The sequence below is a fragment of the Globicephala melas genome, chromosome 3 (genome assembly GCF_963455315.2).
Source record: "Globicephala melas chromosome 3, mGloMel1.2, whole genome shotgun sequence".
Classification (NCBI taxonomy): domain Eukaryota; kingdom Metazoa; phylum Chordata; class Mammalia; order Artiodactyla; family Delphinidae; genus Globicephala; species Globicephala melas.
The window spans coordinates 125,370,063-125,396,085 of record NC_083316.1 but is presented as its reverse complement, the minus strand read 5'-3'; the positions used below and the strand labels follow the sequence as shown (position 1 = coordinate 125,396,085).

At 45.4% G+C, this 26,023-nt stretch overlaps 1 protein-coding gene and 1 non-coding gene across 8 annotated transcripts in view; one reads left to right on the top strand and one right to left on the bottom strand.

Annotated features, from left to right (window-relative positions):
* The window catches only part of ARHGEF37 (Rho guanine nucleotide exchange factor 37), a 74,896-nt gene that overhangs the window by 6,467 nt on the left and 42,406 nt on the right, over positions 1–26,023 (bottom strand). For all 7 annotated transcript variants that reach the window (XM_060296428.1, XM_060296430.1, XM_060296429.1 and 4 more), the window contains 7 exons: positions 19,822–19,969; positions 11,474–11,673; positions 10,157–10,287; positions 9,390–9,494; positions 7,077–7,187; positions 6,083–6,412; positions 2,918–3,046 (listed from right to left, as the gene is read on the bottom strand). In XM_060296428.1, the coding sequence (XP_060152411.1) occupies positions 2,918–3,046; positions 6,083–6,412; positions 7,077–7,187; positions 9,390–9,494; positions 10,157–10,287; positions 11,474–11,673; positions 19,822–19,969 (1,154 nt within the window). The remainder of the gene's footprint in view (positions 1–2,917; positions 3,047–6,082; positions 6,413–7,076; positions 7,188–9,389; positions 9,495–10,156; positions 10,288–11,473; positions 11,674–19,821; positions 19,970–26,023) is intronic.
* LOC115847493 (U6 spliceosomal RNA) lies at positions 21,383–21,489 on the top strand. Its single transcript, XR_004037363.1, has one exon. It is a non-coding gene; the product is annotated as a U6 spliceosomal RNA (small nuclear RNA).

The following is a 26,023-nucleotide window of genomic DNA, read 5'->3' as shown; positions in this document are numbered from 1 at the left end:
CGCCAATGTTGGCCCACGTTCTGACAGCTAGGAGTCCTGGGCCAAGCCCACCTCTGCTGCCCATCGGTCCATCCCAGTCGGGGCAACCGTCTCCTCACTAATAGATGGCTGGATCAGATGAGAAACACATGCTCTTAGTATCCAAAGGCATTTCAGAAGAAACTTCTAACTTAACTTCTAAAATCCTTCTCTGGTCTAAACTTCTTGGGTTTTCTAAACTCCTAAGGCAGTTTCTGAGTCTCTCCATTACAGAACTCCAGGACTGGGGCCTCAATTCTGCCCATAGCATCAAGCTAAGCTGTCCCACAGGAAAATGCCTTACACATGTCTTTTAACCCCAATGAGCAAAACTATGAGCTTCATGTGGGCACCAGGCCTTACTCGCCTGGCATCTTAAACAGCTAGCACAGGGCCAGCATATGTAGACACATGTGTGAACAAAGAAAATGTGGTTTTTTATTCCATGCATTTTGAGTCCACAAGTATTTATTGAGCCCCCTACCATGTACAAGGCATGGTAAGCCTTGTGAATGGCATAGCAGAAACAGTTTTTCCCCGATGGAAATTGCCATCTAGTTGAAGAGAATGATTCAGTGCATTTTCAGAGCATCTAAAAATCTCCTGGCACTGCCTTTGTTTTTTCATTCACTGTTTCCAGCAAAAGTATCAACAAGAAGGGACTCAGGCGATTGTCCCCTTTTTGTAAAACAAAGAAGAAATTTAAAATGTTGGATATAGATTTATTATATATTCTCTCTCGCTAGATATATATAGATAGATATATATTCATCATAGTCTATATGATTATTTCCAGGTGGAGAGGTGCTGGGTGTAGGCAGGTAGGCAGAGGTGCCCTTCAGGGACATTTGGGCATGGACTCTGCCATTACCCCTACCTCCAATAGGTTCCTGAATCAGGATCAAGAACCAGGAGAACTCCAGGTTTCTAAACAGGCCCTCAAATGGAAGTGTAGAGACAGGGTAGCTCTTTTTCAGAATGGTGGTGTTAACAGGAGTATGGAGTAGCAAACGTTTGCCTTCTTTCTCAAGTCTCTGCCCCTACCTGTGCAGAGAACAGCAGTGCTCCCTGGAGGGACCGGGAGGCCTGTAAAGATCTCACTGGGACTCTCCTGTCCTGGGTGGCCACCTCACTCCTCTGGGTTCTGTACGCGTAGCCAAATAAGTCAAGAATGTATAGGAGGGTGTGTGCATGTTGCAGGGGTGGGTGAGAGAAGGCGGGGAGGGTGGGGCTGGGGGGGGTCTCCTCTCTTCCTACCAACACACTAGGACTATGATGTTCCCATTTATTTTTTCTGTATCTTCTTTTTTTTTTTTTTTCTGCAATCAGCATGGATTGCTTTTCCAATAAGAAAAATGTTATTTTGTCTTAAGTAGAAAAAGATAGAAGTTTCCATTACTCATCTGAGTGGCTGCTCTCTTCTTGATTTTCTGCACCCTTCCTCTCCCCAAGCTGCAGAGCCCATGCGGCAGCCCTGATGAGTCCTCTGCTGGGGCATCTCAGGGTGGGCGAGGAAGCGGGGATAGCTGTGGCCCCAGGAGGAGTCAGCCCCACTTGAAGTGCACATACACCTCTGATGGTCTTTGATGTCCTCTGTGCTCTGGCCAGGTGCAAAGGCCGCCTGTATCTGTCCAGCTCTGCTGGGCTCCTTTACTGCCCCCCTGTGTCTCTGAGGCCCCTTCTCCCTTCTGGGGAATCTTGGAGCTGTCTCCTGACCCTTCACTTCACATCTCACATGTGACTAAATACAGTTTGTTTTCTCAAACCAGGTTTCATGATGCTCTGGGAGCCCGTGCTCCCTTCAGCTACTTCAGTTACTTTTCAAATATACTAAAAGTAACTACACAATATTTTATATATTCTTGAAGAATTCTTCAAGTGGACTGCAAGATACCCTTTTGTTATATTTTAGAGAAAAATGCTTTACCAAAAAAAAGACTTTGGCTGGCCAAAGTTTTGTAAACCACAATGCAGCTGAGATACTGTCCTTTGCAATTAAAAATTCCACAGCAAAAAGAAATTTTAAATGACTTCTTATTCAAATTTTTTAATTCATCTTGAATGCTAGTATTTGAAGCAGGTTCCATGAGAAGGTGGTGAGGAAACGGTAAATTTTGAGAAAAATTTGAAGCTCCAAGTTTCAGGCTGTAAATGCCACTTAGCCATTATGATGTCTAATTTCACCTAAGAGTAAAATGTTTGCGTTTTCCTCTTCCTGACCTGCTCTTATGCTTACTGGCCATGAACAGTGTGTGTGTGTGTGTGTGTGTGTGTGTGTGTGTGTGTGTGTGTGTGTGTGCACTCTTATGCTCACTGGCCATGAAGGGCGTATGTGTGTGTGTGTGTGTGTGTATGCACTCTTATGCTCACTGGCCATGAAGAGCGTATGTGTGTGTGTGTGTGTGTGTGTATGCACTCTTATGCTCACTGGCCATGAAGAGCGTATGTGTGTGTGTGTGTGTGTGTGTGTGTGTGTGTGTACGTGCTCTTATGCTTACTGGCCATGAGGAGCGTATGTGTGTGCACTGTGTGTGTGTGCACACGTGCGCTCTTATGCTTACTGGTCATGAAGAGCATGTGTGTGTGCATGTGTGTGTGTGCGCGCGCACACACGCGTGCTCTTATGCTTACTGGCCATGAAGAGCGCGCGTGCGTGTGTGTGTGTGTGTGCACTCTTATGCTTACTGCCCATGAAGAGCGTGTGTGTGTGTGTGTGTGTGTGTGTGTGTGTGTGTGTGTGTGTATGAGATTCCCACCCGACCCCCACCCCCAGCTCACAGAGAAAGGAGAGGGGGAGGAACACTGGGACAAGAAAAGGGAAAGGAAATAGGGGATTGACCTCACTCCACTGGCAGGTGAAGGACTGGATAGTCTTTGCAGGGGAAGGAGGGACACTTACTTGTGTGGTGGGAGGTGGCAGCACTTTCTCGAAGTTCTCTTGAAAGGAGTGAAGCTGATGACTGGTCTGGCCCAGTGCATCCTCCACCAGCTTCCTGAAGGCTGGATCAGAGAGGTGGTGGTGGGGAAGCTAGGTGGGGACAGACACTGTCATCAGAGCCCTCCTTGGGAGAGAGGGGACAGGGAGACCCTGACAGCCACACCCCAGCCCTAGTTGTGTTAGGATGGCCCTTTATGTCTTGGTCAGCTGTTGTTTTGGCCTGGCTACTGCCCCACCTTCCTTTAAGGAAGCGTCCTTCTCTGGGGGTCCAGCGGTATTGCCCCTCCTGGTGCCTGACCACAGGACTGGCCATCATGGCATCCCTTTTCCTAAGCACTGTGATCGGTCAGGGAGTAGATAGTGGAGCAGAGCAAGGCCAATTGGAAACCACCCATCAGATTTTTTTTTAATTTTTTAATTTATTTTTTACTTTTTCATTTTCATTTTATTTTTTACAGTAGGTCCTTGTTGGTTATCTATTTTTAAATATAGCAGTGTGTACATGTCAATCCCTAACTCCCACTCCCATCAGATTTAGTACATGAAGGCTGAGAATGAGAGGGTGACTCTTAGATTCTGAGATGTAAATGTAAACGCTTAGAGCTGTTGGGAGCCACTCTCTCCAACGTTGCAGAAAAGGCCTGCTTGACAATAAAACCAACCCAGAGAGGGAAACAGCCAGGAGACGGGAGTGAAAGTCAGAGCTTCGACAACACTGACTGCAGCTAGGCAACACTGACTGCAGCTGGGCCCGAGGCTTGATCCCCTCCTTGGCCTCCCAGTTATACAGGTCTTTATGCCTGAGCTGGTTTGGAACCCGAGGAGCTCTGAATGATGGTGCATCCCGGGACCTTGGCCCTGTTGGTCATCTCCTGCATTCTCATCAGACAGCCTAGGAGTGACCAGGGCCCCACAGCTAACAGAGACATGTCCTCTCTGCTGGTCACCAAAATCACCACGCTTCATTCTAGCTCAGAGCCTTTCCCCTACCCCCAGGATGAAGACAGATTGAGGTTCTACCATGTGGGCCTTTCCCAGGCTCCACAGGACTGTCCAGGTGAATGGGCCATGCGACACACACAGGAAGCTGGCATCAATCATTGACAGGCCCTAAGATTCTGTATTACAGGATCAATCAAGAAATGTCCTCTTTCTGGGACTTCCCCAGCGGTCCAGAGTTTAAGACTCAGTGCTCCCAATGCAGGGGGCACGGGTTCGATCCCTGGTCGGGGAACTAAGACCCCGCATGCTACACGGCACAGCCCCACCCCATCCCCCAAAAGAAAGAAAAAAGAAAAAAAGAAATGCCCTCTTTCTGCTCTTATGAAGTTGACTTCCCCTGGACAGAAAACTAGAGGGTGAGAGAAGAATGAAAAGATCATCTAATCAAATTTACCCTCTGCCTTCAGGAAAGAGCAATGCTTCTTTTTGCAGATGGTTCAGGCTTAATTCAAAAAGAGTGTCTGAGACAGAACTCTGTACTAAATGCTGTGAGGGCCAAAAAGAAGAAAAGCTCAATGAGGGGAACCGGCTTCATCCATCAGGCCAGCAGGAGGCAGGCTCTGATAAGTGCTTAGCAGAAGCACATCCTAAGGGCTGCTGGGGTACAGAGGATGGGAAGGTGGGTTCTCCCACCTGGAGGAGGGGGATTCTGAGAGCTTCATGGAGAGATTCATTCATTTGTCACATATTTGGGCAGGCCCCACCATAGGCCAGGCACTACGAAAGGCATGGGGGCAACAGGGAGGGACATTCCAGGCTGAAGAAGGAGTCTGTGCAAAGGGACCGTGGTCACACTCAGAAGTGGTGCACTGGAAGTGGAGGCTGCAGATACAGAGGGGGACTATGGGCTGTAAAGATAGTGATGGGGGTGGGTGGCAAATTTTAGAGGAATTTTTATGCAACAGATTGGATGGGGAAAGCTGAGCTGGGGCACATGAAGCACAGGAGACAGCATGCGGTATGAGCAGTACCGAAATTTCTCCAGAGCTTAGATCCACAGGCCATTAAGCTCTGATGTTGACATCAGAGAGAGATTTCTTTCCTATACCAACCCAATCTTCAAAATTCTAAAATCAAAGTTTGCACTTGGAGATTTGTCTAAACCTCTTTGTGACCTATTTATGCTTTCAGCAGACAGCTCCTTTTACAGGCTGTCAGGCGCTATGGTTCAGAGCCCAGGCTCTGAAGTTGAACTGCCAGGATTCAAACTGAGCTATTAGCTGTGTGCCTTTGGGCAAGCTGCTTAACCTCTGTGCCCTGGCTTCCTTTTGAAACGAGAATAATAATAATATCTATTCTGTAGGGTTATTGTGAGGATTAAGTGAAACAATATATGGAAAGTGTTCCAAACAGATGTACCATAAGGGCTCACAAGGAGGCAGCTGCTAGAAGTAGTAACAGTGGCAGGAGCACAGCTTGAGACATTTACTCCTGACTGTGTAGAAAGGACCCTGTCTTCTCTGTTACCTACTTCTTTTTGTTTTGTTTTGTTTTGGCTGCATTTGGTCTCCGTTGCTGTGCACAGGCTTTCTCTAGTTGAGACGAGCAGGGGCTACTCTTCGCTGCAGTGTGCAGGCTTCTCATTGTGGTGGCTTCTCTTGTTGTGGAGCACGGGCTCCAAGCGCACAGGCTTCAGTAGTTGTGGCACGTGGGCTCAGCAGTTGTGGCTCACAGGCTCTAGAGCGCAGGCTCAGTAGTTGTGGCACACGGGCTTAGTTGCTCCGCGGCATGTGGTATCCTCCCGGACCAGGGCTTGAACCCGTGTCCCCTGCATTAGCAGGCAGATTCTTAACGACTGCACCATCAGGGAAGTCCCATCTGTTACCTACTTCTAATACACTCCAGGGAGTGGCCCCAAGGCCTGTATTTTCCCAGCAGAGTCTCCTGTGCTTCTGAGTCCCAGAGCCTGAGAGTGGCCTGGAGTCCCAGTTTCACTCTTGCTTTCATGATCTGACTCTATTAATGGAGGGAGAACAGGCATAAGAGAGATCCAGAAGGTCCCCACAACCTCCCCCTAAGCACCTGTTGGAAGGCCCAGACCAGCCCCTGCAAACAGCTGGCTGAAGGGGCGACCAGGCCCTGCCTGGCTATACCCCAGGCACACCCCAGTCCCAGAGGCCTTACCTGGGCCAAACTGCCCTCTGCTCTCTGCAGCACTTGCTTTGCAAGGTCCCTCTGGAGGGTCACAAATGTGCACAGGATCTGGCCCAGCCACCGCACGGCCAGCTGCTTAAACTGTGGGAGCTCAGCCACTAGCAGGGAGTTGAGTGCCTCGTACATGTGCCGGGCCGCCTCTTCCTCATAGGTCATGCTGCCCACCTCCAACAGCTTCTCTTCCACCCTCTCAAAGTCCAGTAGTTTGTCCAGACGCTTCTTGATCAGATTCTGAGGGCCGGCCAAGGCTTTGGCCAGGCTGCACAATGGCTGCCACACCAGGGCTTCCAGCCGCTGCTTCTGTGGGGAGAGGTGAACTTGGGAGTTGAGGAAGGAGGTGGCAGAGGGCGGGGCACAGGGAGAAGGGGCTTTGGATGTGGCAGGACTGGGCTCCAGTCCCACCCTCACTGACCAGCTGTGACCTCTAGCACGACATCCAACCTTTCTGGGCCTCAATGTGCCCATCTGAAAAATAGGGACAATGTATGTAACAAGCAGAGTGCCTAGCACAGAATAAGTATTCAATATATATGTCATTTCTTAATACGGTTACTGTGCACAGATGCTGAAAAATTTTGTATGGAATGGTGGTCAAAAGCATAGTTCTTGGGGCACAGATCCTTGCCATTGACCATCTGAATAACCTGGGAGGTCACCCTCTCTGAGCCTCAAGCTCTCATCTGCAGAATGGAGCTATTAATAGTATCTACCCTGTAAGCTGTGTTGTGAGGACTAAATGAGGGAAAGAATGTAGAGTTTAGCACAGTGCTTGGCAGATAACAAGGGTCAGTAAACACTAGCTGGGGCTATTTTCATCAGGAAAATGCACTAATAATAATCTCTGCCCTGCTGACTACCCAGGACTGTTATGGATGTGACAGTCGTGGAAAAGGCCTGGCTTCTAAATATTATTCTTATAGGCTCTGCCACCTGCCTAAAAAAAGAAAGGAGAAGTTCCGCTCACAAACTCAGGGAAGGTCTGGAGCTGCAGGTCTCTTGCCAGGTAACAGTACTGCACCACAGGCCCCCCAGGGATGTCCAGATCGTATTCCTGGGGCCGGAAGCGGAGGAAAGCCTAGATGGGATCAAATGAGAGAGCCAATTATGTCCCGTCGTCACCATCTCACACCTGAATCCCCCTCCACCACAGACCGGAAGAAGTGCCCAGGCTGTCTGCACACCCTCCCTGTGTCTGCACACAGCCTATTCTATCCTTGCAGAACTTAGGTGATTAGAAAGTTCCTCCTTAGACTGAGCCAACATCTTTCTCCCTATTCAGTGCTGCCTCAACTTCACACATTTACATATCTCCTTTGTGATTTTTTTTGCCATGTCCATGTTCCTCGAGTTCTATTAATATTTTTCCTTAAACGAAATTGGGTCATTTGTAGAGACGTGGATGGATCCAGAGACTGTCATACAGAGTGAAGTAAGTCAGAAAGAGAAAAACAAATATCGTATATTAACATATATGTGGAACCTAGAAAAATGGTACAGATGAACCAGTTTGCAGGGCAGAAACAGAGACACAGATGTAGAGAACAAACGTATGGACACCAAGGGGGGAAAGTGGTGGGGGTGGTGGTGTGATGAATTGGGAGATTGGGATTGACATGTATACGCTAGTATGTATAAAATAGATAACTAATAAGAACCTGCTGTATAAAAAAATAAAATAAAATTCAAAAAAAATAGTTTTCCTTAAATCAACCTAGCATCCCTATTTAAATCAATGCATTAAAAAAAACCACCTTATGGGGAATTACCTGGTGGTTCAGTGGTTAGGACTTCATGCTTTCACTGCCAAGGGCCTGGGTTCAATCCCTGGTCGGGAAACTAAGATCCTGCAAGCCGCATGGCACGGCCAAAAAAAAAAAACCACCTTATGATACTCCCATAAAGGGAAAGCCAGTAATAATTGCCATAAATAAGCATGTAAGAATAACTGCTATAAAAACAATGCTATTAAGTTCTGTCTGGGCGTGATGGCCTGATGAAGGTTTCCAGCCGGAGACTTGTTCTGCCTGTTTATTTAAGACATGTCAGAAAAAGAGGCTTTTCCTGGACTCTGAGGATTAAAAGAGAGAGTCATTTTCTCACTGTGGGATTCCATGTCAACACTGTATCCGTCGTGTAAGTCCTGCATTTACGGAAATACAGCCTTAAAGCTTCCAAATATCTGTTCTACTCTGCAAAGCCAGATGTGTCTCTCATGGGCCTCTGGTTTCTCTCTTTCAGGGCCCCTCCATTCTTTCTCTGAGGGCCTTCCTCTTCTGCCTCACTGTGCTGTCCAGATCTTTCCTCTGGGGGGCCCAAGATGGAGCAGGAACAAGCAGGGAACGTGCCCCACAGTGAGGAACGTAGAACTACAACCTCCCTCCTTCTACATACTTTCAATAATGCCACCCCAAATCCTATTATCCAAAGAGTCTGTTATCGCCTGACTGAGCTGGTTTGTGCAAATGGACGTGATTGAGAACAAAACCATGCAAAAGGGGCAGAGTGGATGGAATGAGTCAGCATCCATGACAAGAATGAAGGGGGAATTTTGGTGAAAGGAAAGTGATGTGCTGGATGGGAATGCAAACTAGTGTCCCTGTGGGCTGAATGTGGTTTGCAGAAATATATTTTCTTGGGCCCACATAACATTTAAATTCTTAGTTAATTAGCTGCTCACATGAACACATGGTGAGATTTCACCTAAAGGTCTGAATTTCCAGTTTTCTTCTTCCTTAAAATCAGAAGAACTGGCAGCACTGGGTCCACATTCCCGCACAGTAACAACTCCTGTGAGCCAAGGAATACCTCACCCCTTTCATTTTATCCATTCATGCATTTATTTGGTCATTCACACTCCAACTATTACTACATACTGAACTCTACCAAAAAAGTCTCATAAATAGACAATAGGCCTTATACACCTGCACACTTCAGTCAACAATATTACCTGCCTGGTCCCTTTGAGCACCTGTGTTTGTCACCCCTGCTCTCCCTCCAGAGGGCTCTGATTCCAGTGAATTCTGACCCTACCCAGTGAGAACACGGCCCCACTGAGAACTCAATGAACTCAGAAGGTGCCCCAGTCAGATGACCTGTGGGCTGAGGAGTGCTTGCGAACGGCCCCTCTTCTGGCCTCCAGCCAGCAACTGTATGCCCTCTTCCATTTGGTTCCTGAAGTTGGTGTCTTTGTCAGCTTGTTCAATGGGCCCTGCATGACTCCTGCCCAGGGATCCCAGCCCCGCCCCACCCTACCCACTATTAACCACAGGATCCTCACCTCCAAATTATCCAGGTACGCAGCCACATTGTTCTTCAGCTCAGTCACACACAGCGACACCCAGTGGAAACTCTCTTCTAAGTCATCAAATTCCTTGTCTTCTGTCTGAGAGTAAAGTTATGCTTATGAGGGCCGAGAACATCCACATGGGGCCAGTGTACACCCATTTCCCAAGTCCTTATCAGGGACCACCTTTCCACAGACCCACCCCTCAGAGCCAGTTCCTCCAGCCCCAAAACTGAGTGGGACAGTTAGAGGCAGTAAGTACAGCTTGGTGGTTCTGTATTCAGACAATGGAATCAGACACAAGAGCCCGTGAGTCCTGGTTCACTTGCTTCCTGGTTGTGTGAACTTAGACAAGTGTTTTACTCTCTTTGAGCCTGTTTCCTCATCTGCAATATGGGAATAGTATGAACTTACTTCATTGAGTGGATCCATTAATGCCTGGTTCAGAGTAAGTACTCAATCCACCTGAGCTGCTACTAGTACCTATTCAAGGCTGGTTCCTTGCCAAGACCCAGACATCTCCTATCTGTATCAAGAGACCCCAGAGAAAGAGCAGCACAAGATGCAGAGGAGAAAGCCCCACCCTGGCTCTCCAGAATCAAGTGGCGGCACCTACTCTGCCTCGTCCTGGCTACGCATGCTGGAAGTTCACTCCCTCAGCCTCAGTTTCCTCATCTCCGAAAGGAGTCTAAGACCCCGCACTGCACAGTCTTGCCCCTTGGGATGGCTGGGATACCACCCTTCCTCCTGTCCGTGCTCACCTTGGGTACGAGCCCCGCCTCCTGCTTCAGCAGCTGGCCCAGCCGGGTGGTCTTCTTGGAAAGGGTGTGCATATTGATGCGGGCCAGTCGCTCCCGGAGGCTCAGATGCTCCACCTTGGTGTACTTGGAGGCTGCACCAACAGAAGAGAAGGAGGGCACAGGAACCAGAGCTGACCCGGGAAAGCAAGAGCCCCTGACATACCTGGCAAGGCATCTCTTGGGCCCTCTTCTCAAATGTCAGAGTCACACCCATTAGAATGGTGAATCTCAGAGGAAAAGCGCAGGGCTCAGAGCCCTCACTCTGATATGAGCACCCTGACTGAAGAGCTTCCTGCCTGCTTGACTTCTTAGGCCTCAGTTTCCTCATCTGTAAATGAGGCTAGCCACCTCACAGGATTGCTAGGAGATCACATCAGATGATAGGTCTGGAGCAAATGACTTAAGTTCTCATTTTACCCAACTGTGAAATGGGGCTAACATTGCCAACCTCAGGGCTATCATAAGGATCAAACAAGATAATGAGTGAAAAAAACATGTCACAGTTAGCCTTTCGTACACATTAGCTAAATTATCATTACTATACGGTCTGAGTTGTGCACCTGAGCTTTTCATCTACTTGGGACACTGCTTCACTTTCCAGACCTTTCTGTTTTAACAACTTCAGAGGCAGCAACCTCCCCACTTTCTCCTCTTACCCTCACCCCTGATGAATACACAGCTCTTTGCCTCCCCAGTATTCATTTCTGCTTAGTATAGCAGACATGTGGTTTAGATAAGATTGATTCCACTTTAGTTCAAGGGGTGGGTGCTGACTGTTATAAGCCAATTCACATAATCCCCCCATCCCCTGCCACAGTGATAGGTTCAAAGAAGGGCACATAACCCAGGCTGAAGCCAATCAGTTCATGGCATTCCCCTAACCATGGCAACTGGTTCAGGGTGAGCATATGACTCAAATGAGTCCTATCAGAGTGAAACTCCAATTTAGTTTTTACAGCTAAGGGGAGAAAGGGCCCATCTTATCCTGGAGAATGTGGTGTGCAGATGTGAGTATTAGGACAGCAATAGCCCTTTACTATTATGAGGGAGGCCAGCCTGAAAAGGAAGGTGACACATAGTAAAGGCCAGAGACAAGAGAATTGCAGGGATATGATGCCAGCACCCTGACCAAACCCTACTTAAAGCCCACATTACTTCTGGACTTGTGGGTTACATGAGCTACTATATTCCCTTTACTGGTGAAGCCAGTTTGAGATGAGTTTTTTGTAACTAGAAGCATTCTCACTCATGTATCGCCTAAATGCCCCCAGTCCTTACCCACTTCTTTGCGCCTCTTGTACTCATTGATGTTGGTGACCACGTCCTGGAGGGCAGAGGTAGCCCTCTGAAGGACAGGGTAGGCACTGGCATCAGGGAGTGTGTTCTCCAGAATTTTCTGCAGCAGCAATGGGTATTTGGTAATCCTCTGCAAAGGAATTACCAGCAAGAAACTGAGGCCTGAGGATCCAGCTTGAGGCCTGAGGGAGAAGGCTGGTGTTAGGTAGGTCAAGTCCACCCTTGGGGGCACCAAGGGGCCTGGGCTCTAGTCCCAGCTCTGCCATTTAACTCACTGTGTGATCTCAGGCAAGTCACCCTCCTTCTGTGGTCCTCAGTTTCCTCATCTGTAATCTGTGAGGTCTATATGTTAGATGGGTGCTTCTAGTTCTCACTTTACCCTTTTCTGGGCCTTGGTTCCCCATCTGTACTAAATTTAATGGTCAGTTCTCTGCCCTCAGCTTACTCAGTCTCTCAACAGCAGGCACAGCTGACCACTCCCTCTTTCTTGAAACACTTTCTTCTTTTGGCCCCAGAGACACTCTTCGTCCTGCTTCTCTCACTCCACAGGCCACTCTCTTGGCCTCCTCTGCTGGCTTCTCTCCAATGCTAGAGTGCCTGGGGCCTCCTCTCCTCCTTCTCTCTCCACTCACTCTCTTACTGACCTCATTTAGTCCTATGGCTTTAAACACATCCCAAACCCATATCTCCACTTCCTACTTCTGTCCAGAGCTCCAGACACACACGGTCAACTGCCTACTTGAAATCTCCACTTGGATATATCTCAAGCACAACTCCATCTGTTGGACATGCACAGAATATTTCATTTAATAAAATGGTTCTGCTGCTTTAAGAAAGAAGAGCTTTTAAAATCACAGGAACTTGGGAATTCCCTGGCAGTCCACTGCCGTGGGCCCACCCAGATTTGATCCCTGGTGGGGGAACTAAGATCCCGCAAGCTGTGCAGCATGGCCCAACCCCCCAAAAAAAGTTTTTTTAAATTTAAATTATAGGAACTTAATGTTTAGAGATGTATTTAAGGGTAGAAAGTCATAATTATCTGTAATTTCCTGTAAAGTATATAGCATAAAATTACATACAGCAAACAGCAGTCATTAATACTTGTTAATTTCAGGTGGTGGGTGTGTGAGTGTTCATTACATTATTCTATTTTTCTATAAGTTTGAAATTTTTCATTTAAAAAAGTAAAATATAAAACAAAACACAGGAACTGATAGTGTCAAGGTCCCTTCCAGATGCACCATTTGATGCATAGATGATTATTTCTAGTCCCCTTCCTGATGATGTCTGGAAGTTGCAGAAAGAGTGCCCAAGTCAACAGCATCTGGGACAAGGCTCCAACAGTCTTTCCTTGATCATGACCAGTAGCCCTCAGACCCACCTTCTGAGAAACCCACAAGGTTTTCAAACCACAGTGTCTAAGCATGCCTCCTCCAGGAAGACTCACAAATGTTTCTCATGACTATTATCTGGCCTCCTCTCCACGGTACCCTTGCCTCTTGCTCTTCTTCCTATGGAAAAATTTCTAGATCAAATGTCCAGGAAAGATCAGCCATGAGGCTAGGAACAGACAGAGCAGGTGGGGGGCCCCCCATTAGTTGCAGAGGGGTGGGATGCAGGGGTGGGATTACCTGTCAGGACATGCCTATGCTGACCATCTGCTCTCACCAAGGGTTGCCTAGTGCTTGGCTGACTGTGGGCAGGAGAGGTGGAAACAGTGGCCAGATATTTGCAAAACTCTGTCCTCTGGGCTTACTTTCCATGGGAAAGGGACAACTGTCACCTTACAAATCAGAGGTGACAGAGGGGAGGGGCGTCTTCAAAGAGATGATTACATCTCTTCTCCACAACCATCAAGGAGCAACTACAGAATTACAGCTGCCTCTTAATTTACAGCCTTTCTAAGGTAAGTTGAAGAAAACTCTTTATGCCGCCTTTCAGATAGGCAACAAAAATTGAAAGGCTCACCCAGAGTTGGGTGAGTATGGGGAAACCAGCCCTCTTACATTCTCTTGGTGGGAGTATCAGTTGGTGGGATCTTTTTATTTTATTTTATTTTTTAAATTTATTTATTTATTCATTTTTGGCTGCGTTGGGTCTTTGTTGCTGCACACGGGCTTTCTCTAGTTGCAGCGAGCGGGGGCTACTCTTCGATGTAGTGCACGGGCTTCTCATTGCGGTGGCTTCTCTTGTTGCAGAGCACAGGCTCTAGGCACGCAGGCTCTAGAGCGTAGGCTCAGTAGTTATGGCGCACGGGCTTAGTTGCTCTGTGACATGTGGGATCTTCCCAGACCAGGGCTCGAACCTGTGTCCCCTGCATTGACAGGTGGATTCTTAACCACTGTGCCACCAGGGGAATCTCTGGTGGGATCTTTTTAGAGAGCAGTTTGGCAATTTGTGAAATGTACAAACCCTTTATTCCCTCAATCCTACTATAGAAATCTACCCAGAAATATCAACTCAAGGACTTCCCTGGTGGCACAGTGGTTAAGAATCCGCCTGCCAATGCAGGGGACACAGGTTTGAGCCCTGGTCTGGGAAGATCCCACATGTCACGGAGCAACTAAGCCCGTACGCAACAACTGCTGAGCCTGTGCTCTAGAGCCTGCGAGCCACAACTACGGAGCCCTCACACCGCAACTACTGAAGTCCGTGCACCTAGAGCCCGTGCTCCGCAACAAGAGAAGCCACTGCACTGAGTAGCCCATGCACCGCAAGGAAGAGCAGCCCCCACTTGCTGCAACTAGAGAAAGCCCACGTACAGCAACAAAGACCCAACACAGCCAAAAATAAAATATAAAAAAAAGAAATATCAACTCAAGTGAGCATGGATAAAGGTAGAAGTTATTCAGCAACTCTATTTATGAGAGTAAAATTTCAGAAACAATCCAAATATACACCAATAGGGAATGGTTAAATAGACCACAGACTATGAGCTACCCTGGGAAGGAACACTATGCAGTCATTAAAAAGAACATGGTAGAGCAATTCATATTGTCCTGAAAAGATATTTATTCATGGCCATGATTAGGTGAAAAAGCAAGTTCTAGAAAAGCATGTAGAGTAGGAGCCCCTTAAAAAATTCATTCATTCATTCACTCATCCTATCTATCTATCCATCCATCTATCCATCCATCCAACAGCTAGATGTTCCCATGGAAAGTCTATTTCCTGTCTGTCTGTCTGTCTGTAAATATACAGAATAGAGTTTGGATGGAAAATGTTTACTAGGGTGAGGGATGGGGAAACGGGAGACCAAAGGGGAATGGACTTTTTACTTTATATACCTGTATATTGTTTGAAACTTCTTTTTTCAATAACCACATGTTACTTTTAAATTTAAAACAAATTAAAAATGCCAGTAAAGGAAAACATGTCATCTACCTTTTCCAAACACTCTGCCTCAGTTGTGGAACTGCAGGTGCTTTGTGCCGGACTGATCCACCTCTGTAAGCAGCCTCCTCCCCCTGAAAACTGTGCCACTAGAACGGTCTCCCTAAGGCAGAGCTTCCTGCCGGCTACAAGGGCAAGCCTTGAGTCCCTTGGCCCCCAGGTGGGAAGCGCTGCCTTAAAAGACAGAGTTCCCTGGTTGCCTAGTGGTTAGGATTCTGGGCTTTCATTGCCATGGCCCAGGTTCAATCCCTGGTCAGGGAACTGAGAGTCCCACAAGCTGTGCAAAGACTCCACGCTTCCACTGCAGGGGGCGAGCGTTCCATCCCTGGTCAGGAAAGTTCCGCATGCCACACGGTGAGGCCAAAAACAAAGTGGGGGGCGGGGGGAAAGAGAGACAGGATAAACTAGACACCCCACCCACTCACCCATCCAAATAAAAAGTGGGAGGTGGCATATATTTTAGAATCACAAAGATCTAATTAGATGGTACCATCTATCCTACCTGGATGAGAAAGAACCATTTATGGCTGGTGTGATTCTAGTCAGCCAAACTCCAGAAGAGTCCCATGATCATCAGCACAAGAAAGGCAGGATTATTGTTTCAAGAGGGAAGGGATCAAAAGTTCTAGAGCAGCATGTATAGCAGGAGGCCCTCAAAAATTCATTCTTTCTACCTATCTATCTATCTATCTATCTATCCATCCATCCATCCATCCATCCAGTGTCTACACTTTCCCACGGAAAGTCTATTTTCTGTCTGCCTGTAAATCTACAGAATAAAATTTGGATGACAGAAAGAATGTCATTCCTGCTGGAACATTAGACCAGAGCATTTCGTTGAGGGCATTTTTGAAACTTGTAGGCTCTGGTGTGCTGCAGGCATTTAGTTGGCAGGGACCCAGGGATGCAGGCTATCCTGCAAGGACAGTCCTGCATTATGGAGAATCTTTCTACATTTCATGTGCCCCTCTTCAACATTCAGAGACTGAATGAATGCCTTGCAATGGGCTGCGATGTCAAGAACTGACATATTTTTGTGACACTTGGACTCCAACCTGTCACATATCTTAACACTGGGAATTACCATGACACACCTTTTATAAATAAGACCGAGGTCATTTGCAGGAACATAATCCTTCCTCATTTCCTCTGCCTCCCAGTATGTAATGTTATCCCTACTTCAGTTATGTTATTTCCTTCTTTCTCTTATCATACACCAGGAAGTCAAGTTTGTTATCACTGCTCACTGTTATTGCAGGGTACACACATTCTCTGCTCTTTTCTTTTTCTGTACTTCTCGTACACAATGGCTTCTGACTCTTCTTTGCTTAAATCCAAGCTTATTTATTATAAGTGGGTACAAGCATCTGATTGTTTCATAATATTTTCTAGTGTAGTATTACACAAGCATTTGCACACTGAAATACATATTACTTTATTAGAAATTATTTTCCTTTTATTTCTCCTTTAATTATAGTTAAGCCATTATATTGATTTTTTTCAGTTATGTATATAGGCAGGAGAATTTTCTTTTTCAGAATATAACTCAGGATAATAAATTTATTTAATGTTTGTTATAAAAAGGGGGCATTGGGACCAACAGAGCTGAGAACCACAGTGTGGTCTCAGTCAAGCATAATCCTTGCCTAGCCAAGGTAACCACAATTGCTGGGAATTTTTGCATGTTACTTGCATGCAGTGAGTCTATGTCCCCATGAGCTGTTGTTATTACTCCCACTCCACATGTAGGGAAACAAGATTCTGAGACACGAAATGGCTCTGCCAAGGTGAATAAGGGGCAGAGCCCGATCCGCTGCCAGGCAGCTTGGCGTCAAAGCCCATGAGAAAAGCCTGGACTTGCCTGGCTGAAAAAGACCTGAGTGCAGAAGACATGACAAACAGCAGCCTCTGTGCCAACTAGGGCCCCCCACATAGTGTTTCTAACATGTCTGAACTAGACGCCAATAGTTAACACTTGGGAGACTTACATCAAAGTTTCTGGTTTCTCTTAAAAGATCAGAGGATCTGGGCACAGTAGAATCACATTTCTACATGGCAACTGAGGGAGATGGTTTATAAAAAAAAGGCTGCAATTATTTCACTCTCTGTATCTACACCCTTTGAATATGACTTTGAAGCTTCTCCCATCAAGAAGTGAGGAATACTTCTCCACCCCTTGAGTCTGGCACAGCATGCCAATTCCAAGCCGAGATCTCAAAAGGCAGAGCTGAGTCTGCTTGTATGTCCCAGATACATAAGAGAGCCCAGCCAACATCAGCAAAGCTGACGCGCAGTTGATCACAGACACATGAGGGTGTTCAGCCAGGACTAGAAAACTCATTTACTGAGCCCAGCTAAACCACTAACATGCATAAGTGTGACCTAAATAAATGTTTGCTTTAAACATATTTTGGGGATGATTTATACTTTAAACCACTATATTTGGGTTGGTTTGTTATATAGCAAAAGCTACTTGATACAGCAACAATCAGCCGGGGCTGGGCTGCAGCTGCACTCTATACAGGGTCTCTTGGCTCTGGTTTGCCACAGTCTCCACTACTCCCTTTTGTCCTACATCTGGCATCTTGCTTTCCTCATTGCTCACTCCTGTAGAAATGTGTTTAGTGACCCTTGCAAAAGCCTAAGTTTGTAAGTTCCATGAAGGGATCAAAGGAAACAAAGGAGAAAATGAATGTAGGTTTTTTTGAAGGCTGGGATGGGTTAGGACATGGGTACTTCAAAAGGAGGCTTCAGGGAGTAGAGGGGTAAGGATAAGATAAGGAAGAGAAGGAGGAGAGGTAGCAGGAGGCTCCACATGAGATAATGTAAACTTCAAAGCCCTAAACCTACACTTTCTCTTGGGTATAAAGGAAATGTCTAAGTAAGATGAAATAACAATAATAACTTCTGTTCCTCCTACTCTACTCTGCTTTCCAGAGGATGACCTTCATCTATCTTCATTTGATGAGCCTGTCCTTGGGAAGATATAAGCCTTTTCAAAACAGAAAAGAAGCAGAAAAATTCACAGGCAAGGAAATACAAATACCTCTTAAATATATAGAAAGATATCAAGGGGCTTCCCTGGCGGTCCAGTGGTTATGACTCCACGCTTCCAATGCAGGGAATGCGGGTTCAATCCCTGGTCAGGGAACTAGGATCCCACATGCTGTGGGGCAACTGAGCCTACGCGTCACAACTAGAAAGGCCGAGTGCCACAACAAGAGAGCCTGCGTGCCACAACTACAGAGCCCACGCACTCTGGAGCCCTCGCACCACAACTACAGAGCCCACGCGCTCTGGAGCCCACCCGCCACAACTACAGAGAAGCCCGCGCGCCGCAACGAAGAGCCCATGCACTGCAACAAAAGATCCGGCATGCCATAACTAAGACCCAACACAGCCAAAAAATAAATAAATATTAAAAAAAAGGATGATCAACCTTTTTTTAAACATCTTTATTGGAATATAATTGCTTTACAATGGTGTTAGTTTCTGCTTTATAACAAAGTGAATCAGTTATACATATACATATGTTCCCATATCTCTTCCCTCTCCTGGAGATAAATGCACAGTGAAACATTACTGAGATGCCATTTTTCACCTATCAGTGGTAAATACTCTAAAGTTTAACAACACACTGCTGGTAACGCTGTGGAGAAACACCCTCATATGCTGCTCATGGGAACATTAACTGGTATAACCTTTACAGAGGGCAATTTTGCAATATTGTCAAAATTATCAATACATACTTCCTTTGACCTAGCAATTCCACATCTGGAAATTTAACTTACAGATATACTTGTACCTCAGTAAAATAACATATGTTTGTGAATAATCACTGTAGCACTGCCTGTAATATGAAAAGAATAGAAACAAACCAATGTCCATCAACAGAGACCAGTTAAATAAACTGCAGAACAGCCACAGAGTAGAATAATACGTGGCCATTCAGAGGATCATACATGTACATATTGAAATGGAAAGACCTCCAAGATATAATGTAAGTGAAAAAAAAATTACAAACTTTCATTAAAAATATGGGGAAAATAAGAGTATATATTTGTATTTGCTTGTATAGGCATACAGAAACTCTGCTAAGATCCATAAGTAATTTAAAAGTGGTTACCTTAACTTTGTGGGTAGGAGCAGTAATTGGGTGGATAAAAGGACAGGGTTGGAAAGGTCTTTTTACTGTGTAAATTCAGATGTTTTAAAGCTTTTGAAACATGCAACTGTTACCCATTCAAAATTTTAATTAAAAAATATTTTTTTCTACATATCTCTACCTGGAGCTCCCACTCACTGGTGCCAGCTCTGGGCTGCGAGGCCACCCAGAGCAGTTCTGATCCTTTTCCATGGGGCAAGACTCTAGCCATCTGTCGAGAGGTCCCCCCAGGTGATACAAACCTGTTTCCTGCCACTGCTGCTTACACCACATGGTTCCCACCATCTCACTGCCCTCCCTATTGGAGTCACAAGTGCTGTTCACCAAATGTTTCTGCTTTTCCACCTCTGAACACATGGCTGGATGGCAGGCCCTGGCCTCATGGTAGCTGGACGAAGCCATGTGATAAGTTCTGGCCCATGAATTTTGAGAAGCAACGAATATCACTTCTGGACTAACAGCATTTAGTTACCAGTGTAGGAACCCCAGAGCACGTTTTTCCTTTGCCAAGTTACTGGCAATATTCCAGACAGTAGTTGCTGTCAGCTTGAGTCTCAACAATGAAGAGCCCCAAGTTAACCTGCAGTGGAGCATAAGGAAGGTAGAAACCTTGTTGGTTGAAGCCACTGAAAGAGTTGGGAGTTGTTTGTCTCTGCAGCATAGCCTAGCCTAGTCTGACTGGGACACTCCTGAAGCAGTGTGAGCAGCACCAAGCAGGGATGAGACTTTAACAGCCTCTGACCTCGGGGTCCATGAGGGTCATTATACTCACAGCACTGCCTCAATGGTGTCCTGGATCTCCCGCTGCAGCCGTGGCTCCATCCGGTAGGCCTCCACCAGCAGCAAGGCCTGTTCATAGCTGGCACAGTACACTTTATAGACTTGCTCCAACTCCTCTTGGAATTCCAGGAATAAGTTGCCTGACAGTGAAAAGCAACAAGGAGTTCTCAAAAGCATATCTGCATGTCCTCTTGCTTAGGACAGAGAGGCGGTGAGTGACACAGCTAAGCATTCCAGCTCTGGAGTGAGACTGCCAGGCTTAACCAGTGTTGTTGCCTTGGGCAAGTCACCTCATTTTCCTGAGCTTCTATTTTTTTCATCTCACTTTCAAAAGGCTGCTGTAGGATTAAGTAATAGAATGATGTAGAGCTCACACTGGTACGCTGTCTATATTTAATAAATGGTAGCTACAATTATAGCAATAATATTGATAATTCTCATATTTGGACAGTCCTTTATAGTTTACAAAACACACTCATGTTATATCTTTACAATTACTATGTGTGGCAAGTACAACTCCAAATGCTCTGTTTATAAAGAATTCCTACAGCACAGCATGGATAGTCACAAACGTGGGCTTTGGAGTCAGAGAGAAGTAAGGCCAGATCTCCAGCCAACCCTTTCCCAGTAGTGTAATTTAGGGCGAGTATTTGACCCCTCTAACCCTCCATATTTTCACCTATAGACTGGAATAAAAATAGTGCTCACCTCCAAATGTTCATTGCGAGGATTAAATCAAATAACGCATGTAAAGCACCTGACACAAACTTCATTCACCAAAAATTTACCAACTGCTTATTTATTGACTATGTGCCAGGCACTCTTCTAAGTTCTGTGACCAAAACAATGACCCTGCCTCATGGAGCTGATATTCTAGTGGGGAAGACAGACAATAAATAAATATATTACATATGCCAGGTAGTGGTGAGTACCACAAATCTAAACAAAGCCAGATAAAGAGTTAGAGAGTGGTAGGAGATCTATTTAGGAAAGATCTCCATAAAGACGTGGATGTTTATCAGAGACCAAAAGAACCCAGCCCTGCAGAAATAGACACAGATGTAGAGAACAAATGTATGGACACCAAGGGGGGAAAGTGGCAGGGGGGTGGGTGGATGGGATGAATTGGGAGATTGGGATTGATGTATACACAGTAATATGTATAAAATAGATAACTAATAAGAACCTGATGTATAAAAAATAAATAAAATAAAATGCAAAAATTCAAAAAAAAAAAAAAAACCCACCCCTAGGAATGTCTGGGGGAAGAGCAGCACCAGGCTTAGGGAAGGACAAATGCAAAGACCTGAAGGCAAGTGACCACTTGACAGGTGGGTGACACAAGAAGGAACTGTGCGGCTGGAACACAATGAGCAAGGGCACAAAGTAGAGAAAATAAACAGGAAACTGAAGCCAGATCATGTAGGGCCTTAAAGTAAGTAAGTAAGGTGTAGTAAGGTGTTTGGATTTTATTCTTATGGTGGCAGAAAGCAAATGGAGGGTTTTGAGCAGGGGTGACATGATCTGGTTTCTGTCTGAAAAGGATCATTCCCATGCTCAGTTTCAGAGCACATACATTAAAGGTAGAATAACACAGGACAGATTAGCATGGCCCCTGCACATGAATGACATGCAAATTTGTGACGTGTTCTATATTTTAAAATCAGAAACTTATGAGAGTGATTATTTGTAAGGGGAGATAGAACAGGGTGGAAAGAACAGGGAATGGGTCAGGGAAGTAGGGATGAGAGGGGAGCAATGCTTCGCTGAATATACCTTTCTATATAGCTCAGATCTTGGAACCATGGTAATGTTTCACATACTCCCAAAATAAATATATAATTAAGACCAACCAGGATGTGGAGGGGGAACCTCAAATAGAATACAAACAATAAGGAATGAACCTAATTCTATTACAAAGGAATAACATAACCACACTGAAGGGTGTAGGAAGAAATTAATGTAACTATTTTTCACAAAGGCACAGGTTAGTAATGCTGATTATAACATAATAAAAAAATATTTTATGTGTCTACTAACTTCGAACAAATAAGTAAATACATTGAAGATAATAGCAGCCATTTCTACCTGTCACAGAAAGATACTACAAATAAGAAAAGGCGAAAGACTAGAAAGAACCCTGAGGTGCTAGACTGGAATTGGAGGTTATCAGTAGGAACTCATGGTTTTAAATATTTTAAATATATAAATATGGATGGACAGATACAGAAGGAAATGTAGATATGTGTACATGCATGTGTTGGTATATATACATATATTTCCTAACTCTGTCAGCTAAGAGGGCCTAGAAACAATGACACCCCAGGAGCAATGAGCACACCTAGATCTTAGAACCTGGTGTCTAAATACCATTCTCCAAAGGTAGGAACCAAAGCTCCTAGGAAAAAAGCTGATTCCAAGGATGAGGCAAGGAAAATACAAGATGAGCCTAGAACATCTTGTGGGGTCAGAAAGTAAGAAAGTGCTCACAAATTGTTGGAGACATACTGAAAGGACACAGGTGCCAACTTGAAAGAGTTCCCTATGGCCAAAGCTGGTAAAATTTGAGCAAGAAAATGAATATTAATAGTACTGCATTCTGACTCATGGAATAAAGTAAATATTCATGAGTTTATACTTATATAAATAGTTGAATAAAGAAATGAATGGGTGAGGGACTTCCCTGGTGGCGCAGTGGTTAATCTGCCCGCCAATGCAGGGGACACGGGTTAGATCCCTGGTCTGGGAAGATCCCACATGCCACGAAGCAACTAAGCCTGTGCACCGCAACTACTGAGCCTGTGCTCTAGAGCCCACATGCCACAACTACTGAAGCCCGAGCGCCTAGAGCCTGTGCTCCGCAACAAGAGAAAGCCACTGCAATGAGAAGCCCACACACTGCAACAAAGAGTAGCCCCCACTCGCTGCAACTAGAGAAAGCCTGCGTGCAGTAACGAAGACCCAATGCAGCCAAAAATAAATAAATAACTACAATTAATTTATTTAAAAAAAAAAAAAAAGAAATGAATGGGTGGGACGTCCCTAGTGGTCCAGGAGTTAAGAATCTACCTTCCAATGCAGGGGATGCGGGTTCAATCCTTGGTTAGGGAACTAAGATCCCACATGTTGCGGGGCAACTAAGCCCGTGTGTCACAACTAGAGAGTCTGCGTGCCACAACTAGAGAGAAGCCTGCCGCAACAAAGAGCCCACGCACCACAACAAAGACCCAGCATAGAAAAATAAAAAGCTGGCAAAATTTGAATAAGGTCTGTAGAGTTAATAGTATTGCACTGATGTTAATTTCCTCATTTTAATAATTGCACTATGGATATGTAAGATGTAAAAATTAGGGGAAGCTGGAAGAAGGGTATATAGGAGCTCTCTGTATTATTTTTGTAACTTTTCTATAAGTCTAAAATTATTTCAAGATAATAAGTGTAAAAAGAACCTTGAAGACATCATGCTAAGTGAAATAAACCAGTTACAAAAATACATATACTATATGATTCCATTTATATGAGGTACCTAGAGTAGTCAGAGACAGAGGGTAGAATAGTGGCCACCAGGGGCTGGTCATCAGTTTAGGATGAGGAAAAAGTTCTAGACATGAACAGTGGTGATGGTGGAACAACAATCTGACTGTACTTAATGTCACTAAACTATACACTTAAAAATGGTTAAAATGGTAAATTTTATACGTTATATGTATTTTACTACAACAAAAAAGAAACTTTAAAGAAAAGACTTTTTAAAACACTGCACGCGGACTTCCCTGGTGGACCAATGGTTAAGAATCCGCTTGCCAGTGCAGGGGACATGGGTTTGAGCCCTGGTCTGGGAAGACCCCACTTGCCACAGAGCAACGAAGCCCGTGCGCCACTACTACTGAGCTGGCGCTCTAGAGCCTGCGAGCCACAACTACTGAGCCCGTGTGCCACAACTACTGAAGCCCACGTGTCGTGGGGTCTGTGCTCCACAGCAAGAGAAGCAATGAGAAGCCCGCGCACCGCAACGAAGAGTAGCTTTCACTCGCCACAACTAGAGAAAGCCAGCGCGCAGCAATGAAGACCCAACGCAGCCAAAAATAAATAAATGAATAAATAAATTTATTAAAAAAAACAAAACCCTGCACGCTAATGTTATAACTGCTATATTCATAATTGCCAAAGCCTGGAAGCAACCAACTTGTCCTTCAGTAGGTGAATGGATAAATAAACTGTACTATATCCATACAATGGAGTATGATTCAGTGATAAAAATGAAATGAGATATCAAGCCAGGAAAAAACACTGAGAAACCTTAAATGCATATTACTAGATGAAAGAAGCAACTCTGAAAAGGCTACATACTGTATGATTCCAGCAATATGACATTCTGGAAAAGGTAAAACTATGGAGACAGTAAAAAGAGCAGTGGTTTCCAGGGGTTGGGGTTGGGGGAGGGATGAACAGGCAGAGCACAAAGGATTTTTAGATAAGGGAAACTATGTATGAAACTGTAATGGTGGCGTCGTACATTATACATTATTCTAAACCCACAGAACTGAACAACACACAGAGTGAACCCCAATGTACACTATGGACTTTAGTCAATAATAATATATCAATATTCATTTGTCAGTTATAATAAATGTACCACACTAAGGCAAGGTGTTAATAATAGGGGGAACTGTGTGGGGGGAGGGGTACATGGGAGCTTTCTGTACTTTCTACTTAATTTTCTTTTTTTTACAGATTTAATTTTATTTATTTTTGGCTGCATTGGGTCTTCATTGCTGCATGTGGGCTTTCTCTAGTTGTGGCTACTCTTCATTGTGGTGTGCAGGCTTCTCATTGCAGTGGCTTCTCTTGTTGCGGAGCATGGGCTCTAGGCATACAGGCTTCAGCAGTTGTGGCACACAGGCTCAGTAGTTGTGACACACGGCCTTAGTTGCTCTACGGCATGTGGGATCTTCCCAGACCAGGGATCGAACCCACGTCCCCTGCATTGGCAGGCAGATTCTTATCCACTGCGTCACCAAGGAAGTCCCTACTTATTTTTTCTTTTTGTTTTTTTTTGCTTTTGTTTTGTTTTGTTTTTTGGCCATGCTGTGCGCCTTGTGGGATCCTAGCTCCCCGACCTGGGATCAAACCTGTGCCCTGCAATGGAAGTGCAGAGTCCTAACCACTGGGAATTCCCTCTACTTAATTTTTCTGTAACTCTAAAAGTGCTCTAAAAAATAAAGTCTATTAGAGCTATACTATGCTGAGACTAAACCAGAAGTCAAAATGGAAATAGGAATAGCTATTAGATGGCTACTAAAAAGACCCAGGCAAGAGTATTTGGTTGTCTATCTGGGGGAAAGTGGTGAGGGCGAAGAGAAATGTATTAGTCACAAAAGGGCAAGTAAGCCACGGACCACGGGAAGCCCAGGTGACCCTACTGCTTGCTAATGCTGTGCACTGTACCCGTGAAATACAACAGGCCCCCCCTTGAGACACATCAGATGATACCTAGGCCAGCGTCGTCCAGCTCTCAACAAAGACTCCCACAGCAAGACTCCCACCCCAGGAACCAAACCCTCTCCCCAGTGCTGGTCAAGCCAACCCTCAGAGAGAACTCTCTCAGGAGAAGCCCCCAGAACAAGGGAGAACATGACCAGGAAAGATTACCTGAAACTGCAGCTAGGGAGAATGTGTATGATAGGGAGATCAGCCAGCTGCAGAGATGATCCCACTAAGAGATAGCTTGGGCATAGCCCTAAAACCTAGGGCAGTTCCCATATTCTTCATTACTAGGGTGATTCTGCAGAAATGCAACTAATGCCAAAGAAACCTTACCATACCAGTACATGGCCAGAGGCAGGGGCACTTCAGTAACTGAAGGGTGGAGGAAGGCAAACTCCCCTAGAGCAGAGAGCAGAGCTGTCCAACAGGCAGGAATGCTTGGGGCACCAAAGACTTATTTCCTCTCCTCTTGCCCTTCCTTAGTCACAGATTGGAAAGAAGTCACAGCAGCAAAGAGTTACTCCCAGTATCAAAACGGTACTCTACCTCTAGTTGGGAGAAATGAGAAAGGGAGGCAGGAAGGCCAAGAGCTGGGGCTGTAGTCTGAAAGAGCTGTTCAAATCATGACTCAGCCTGGTCAAGCTGTGTGACCTTAGGAAAGTTAATTAACCTCTCTGAGTCTCGGGTTTTCCTTTAGTAAAATGGGG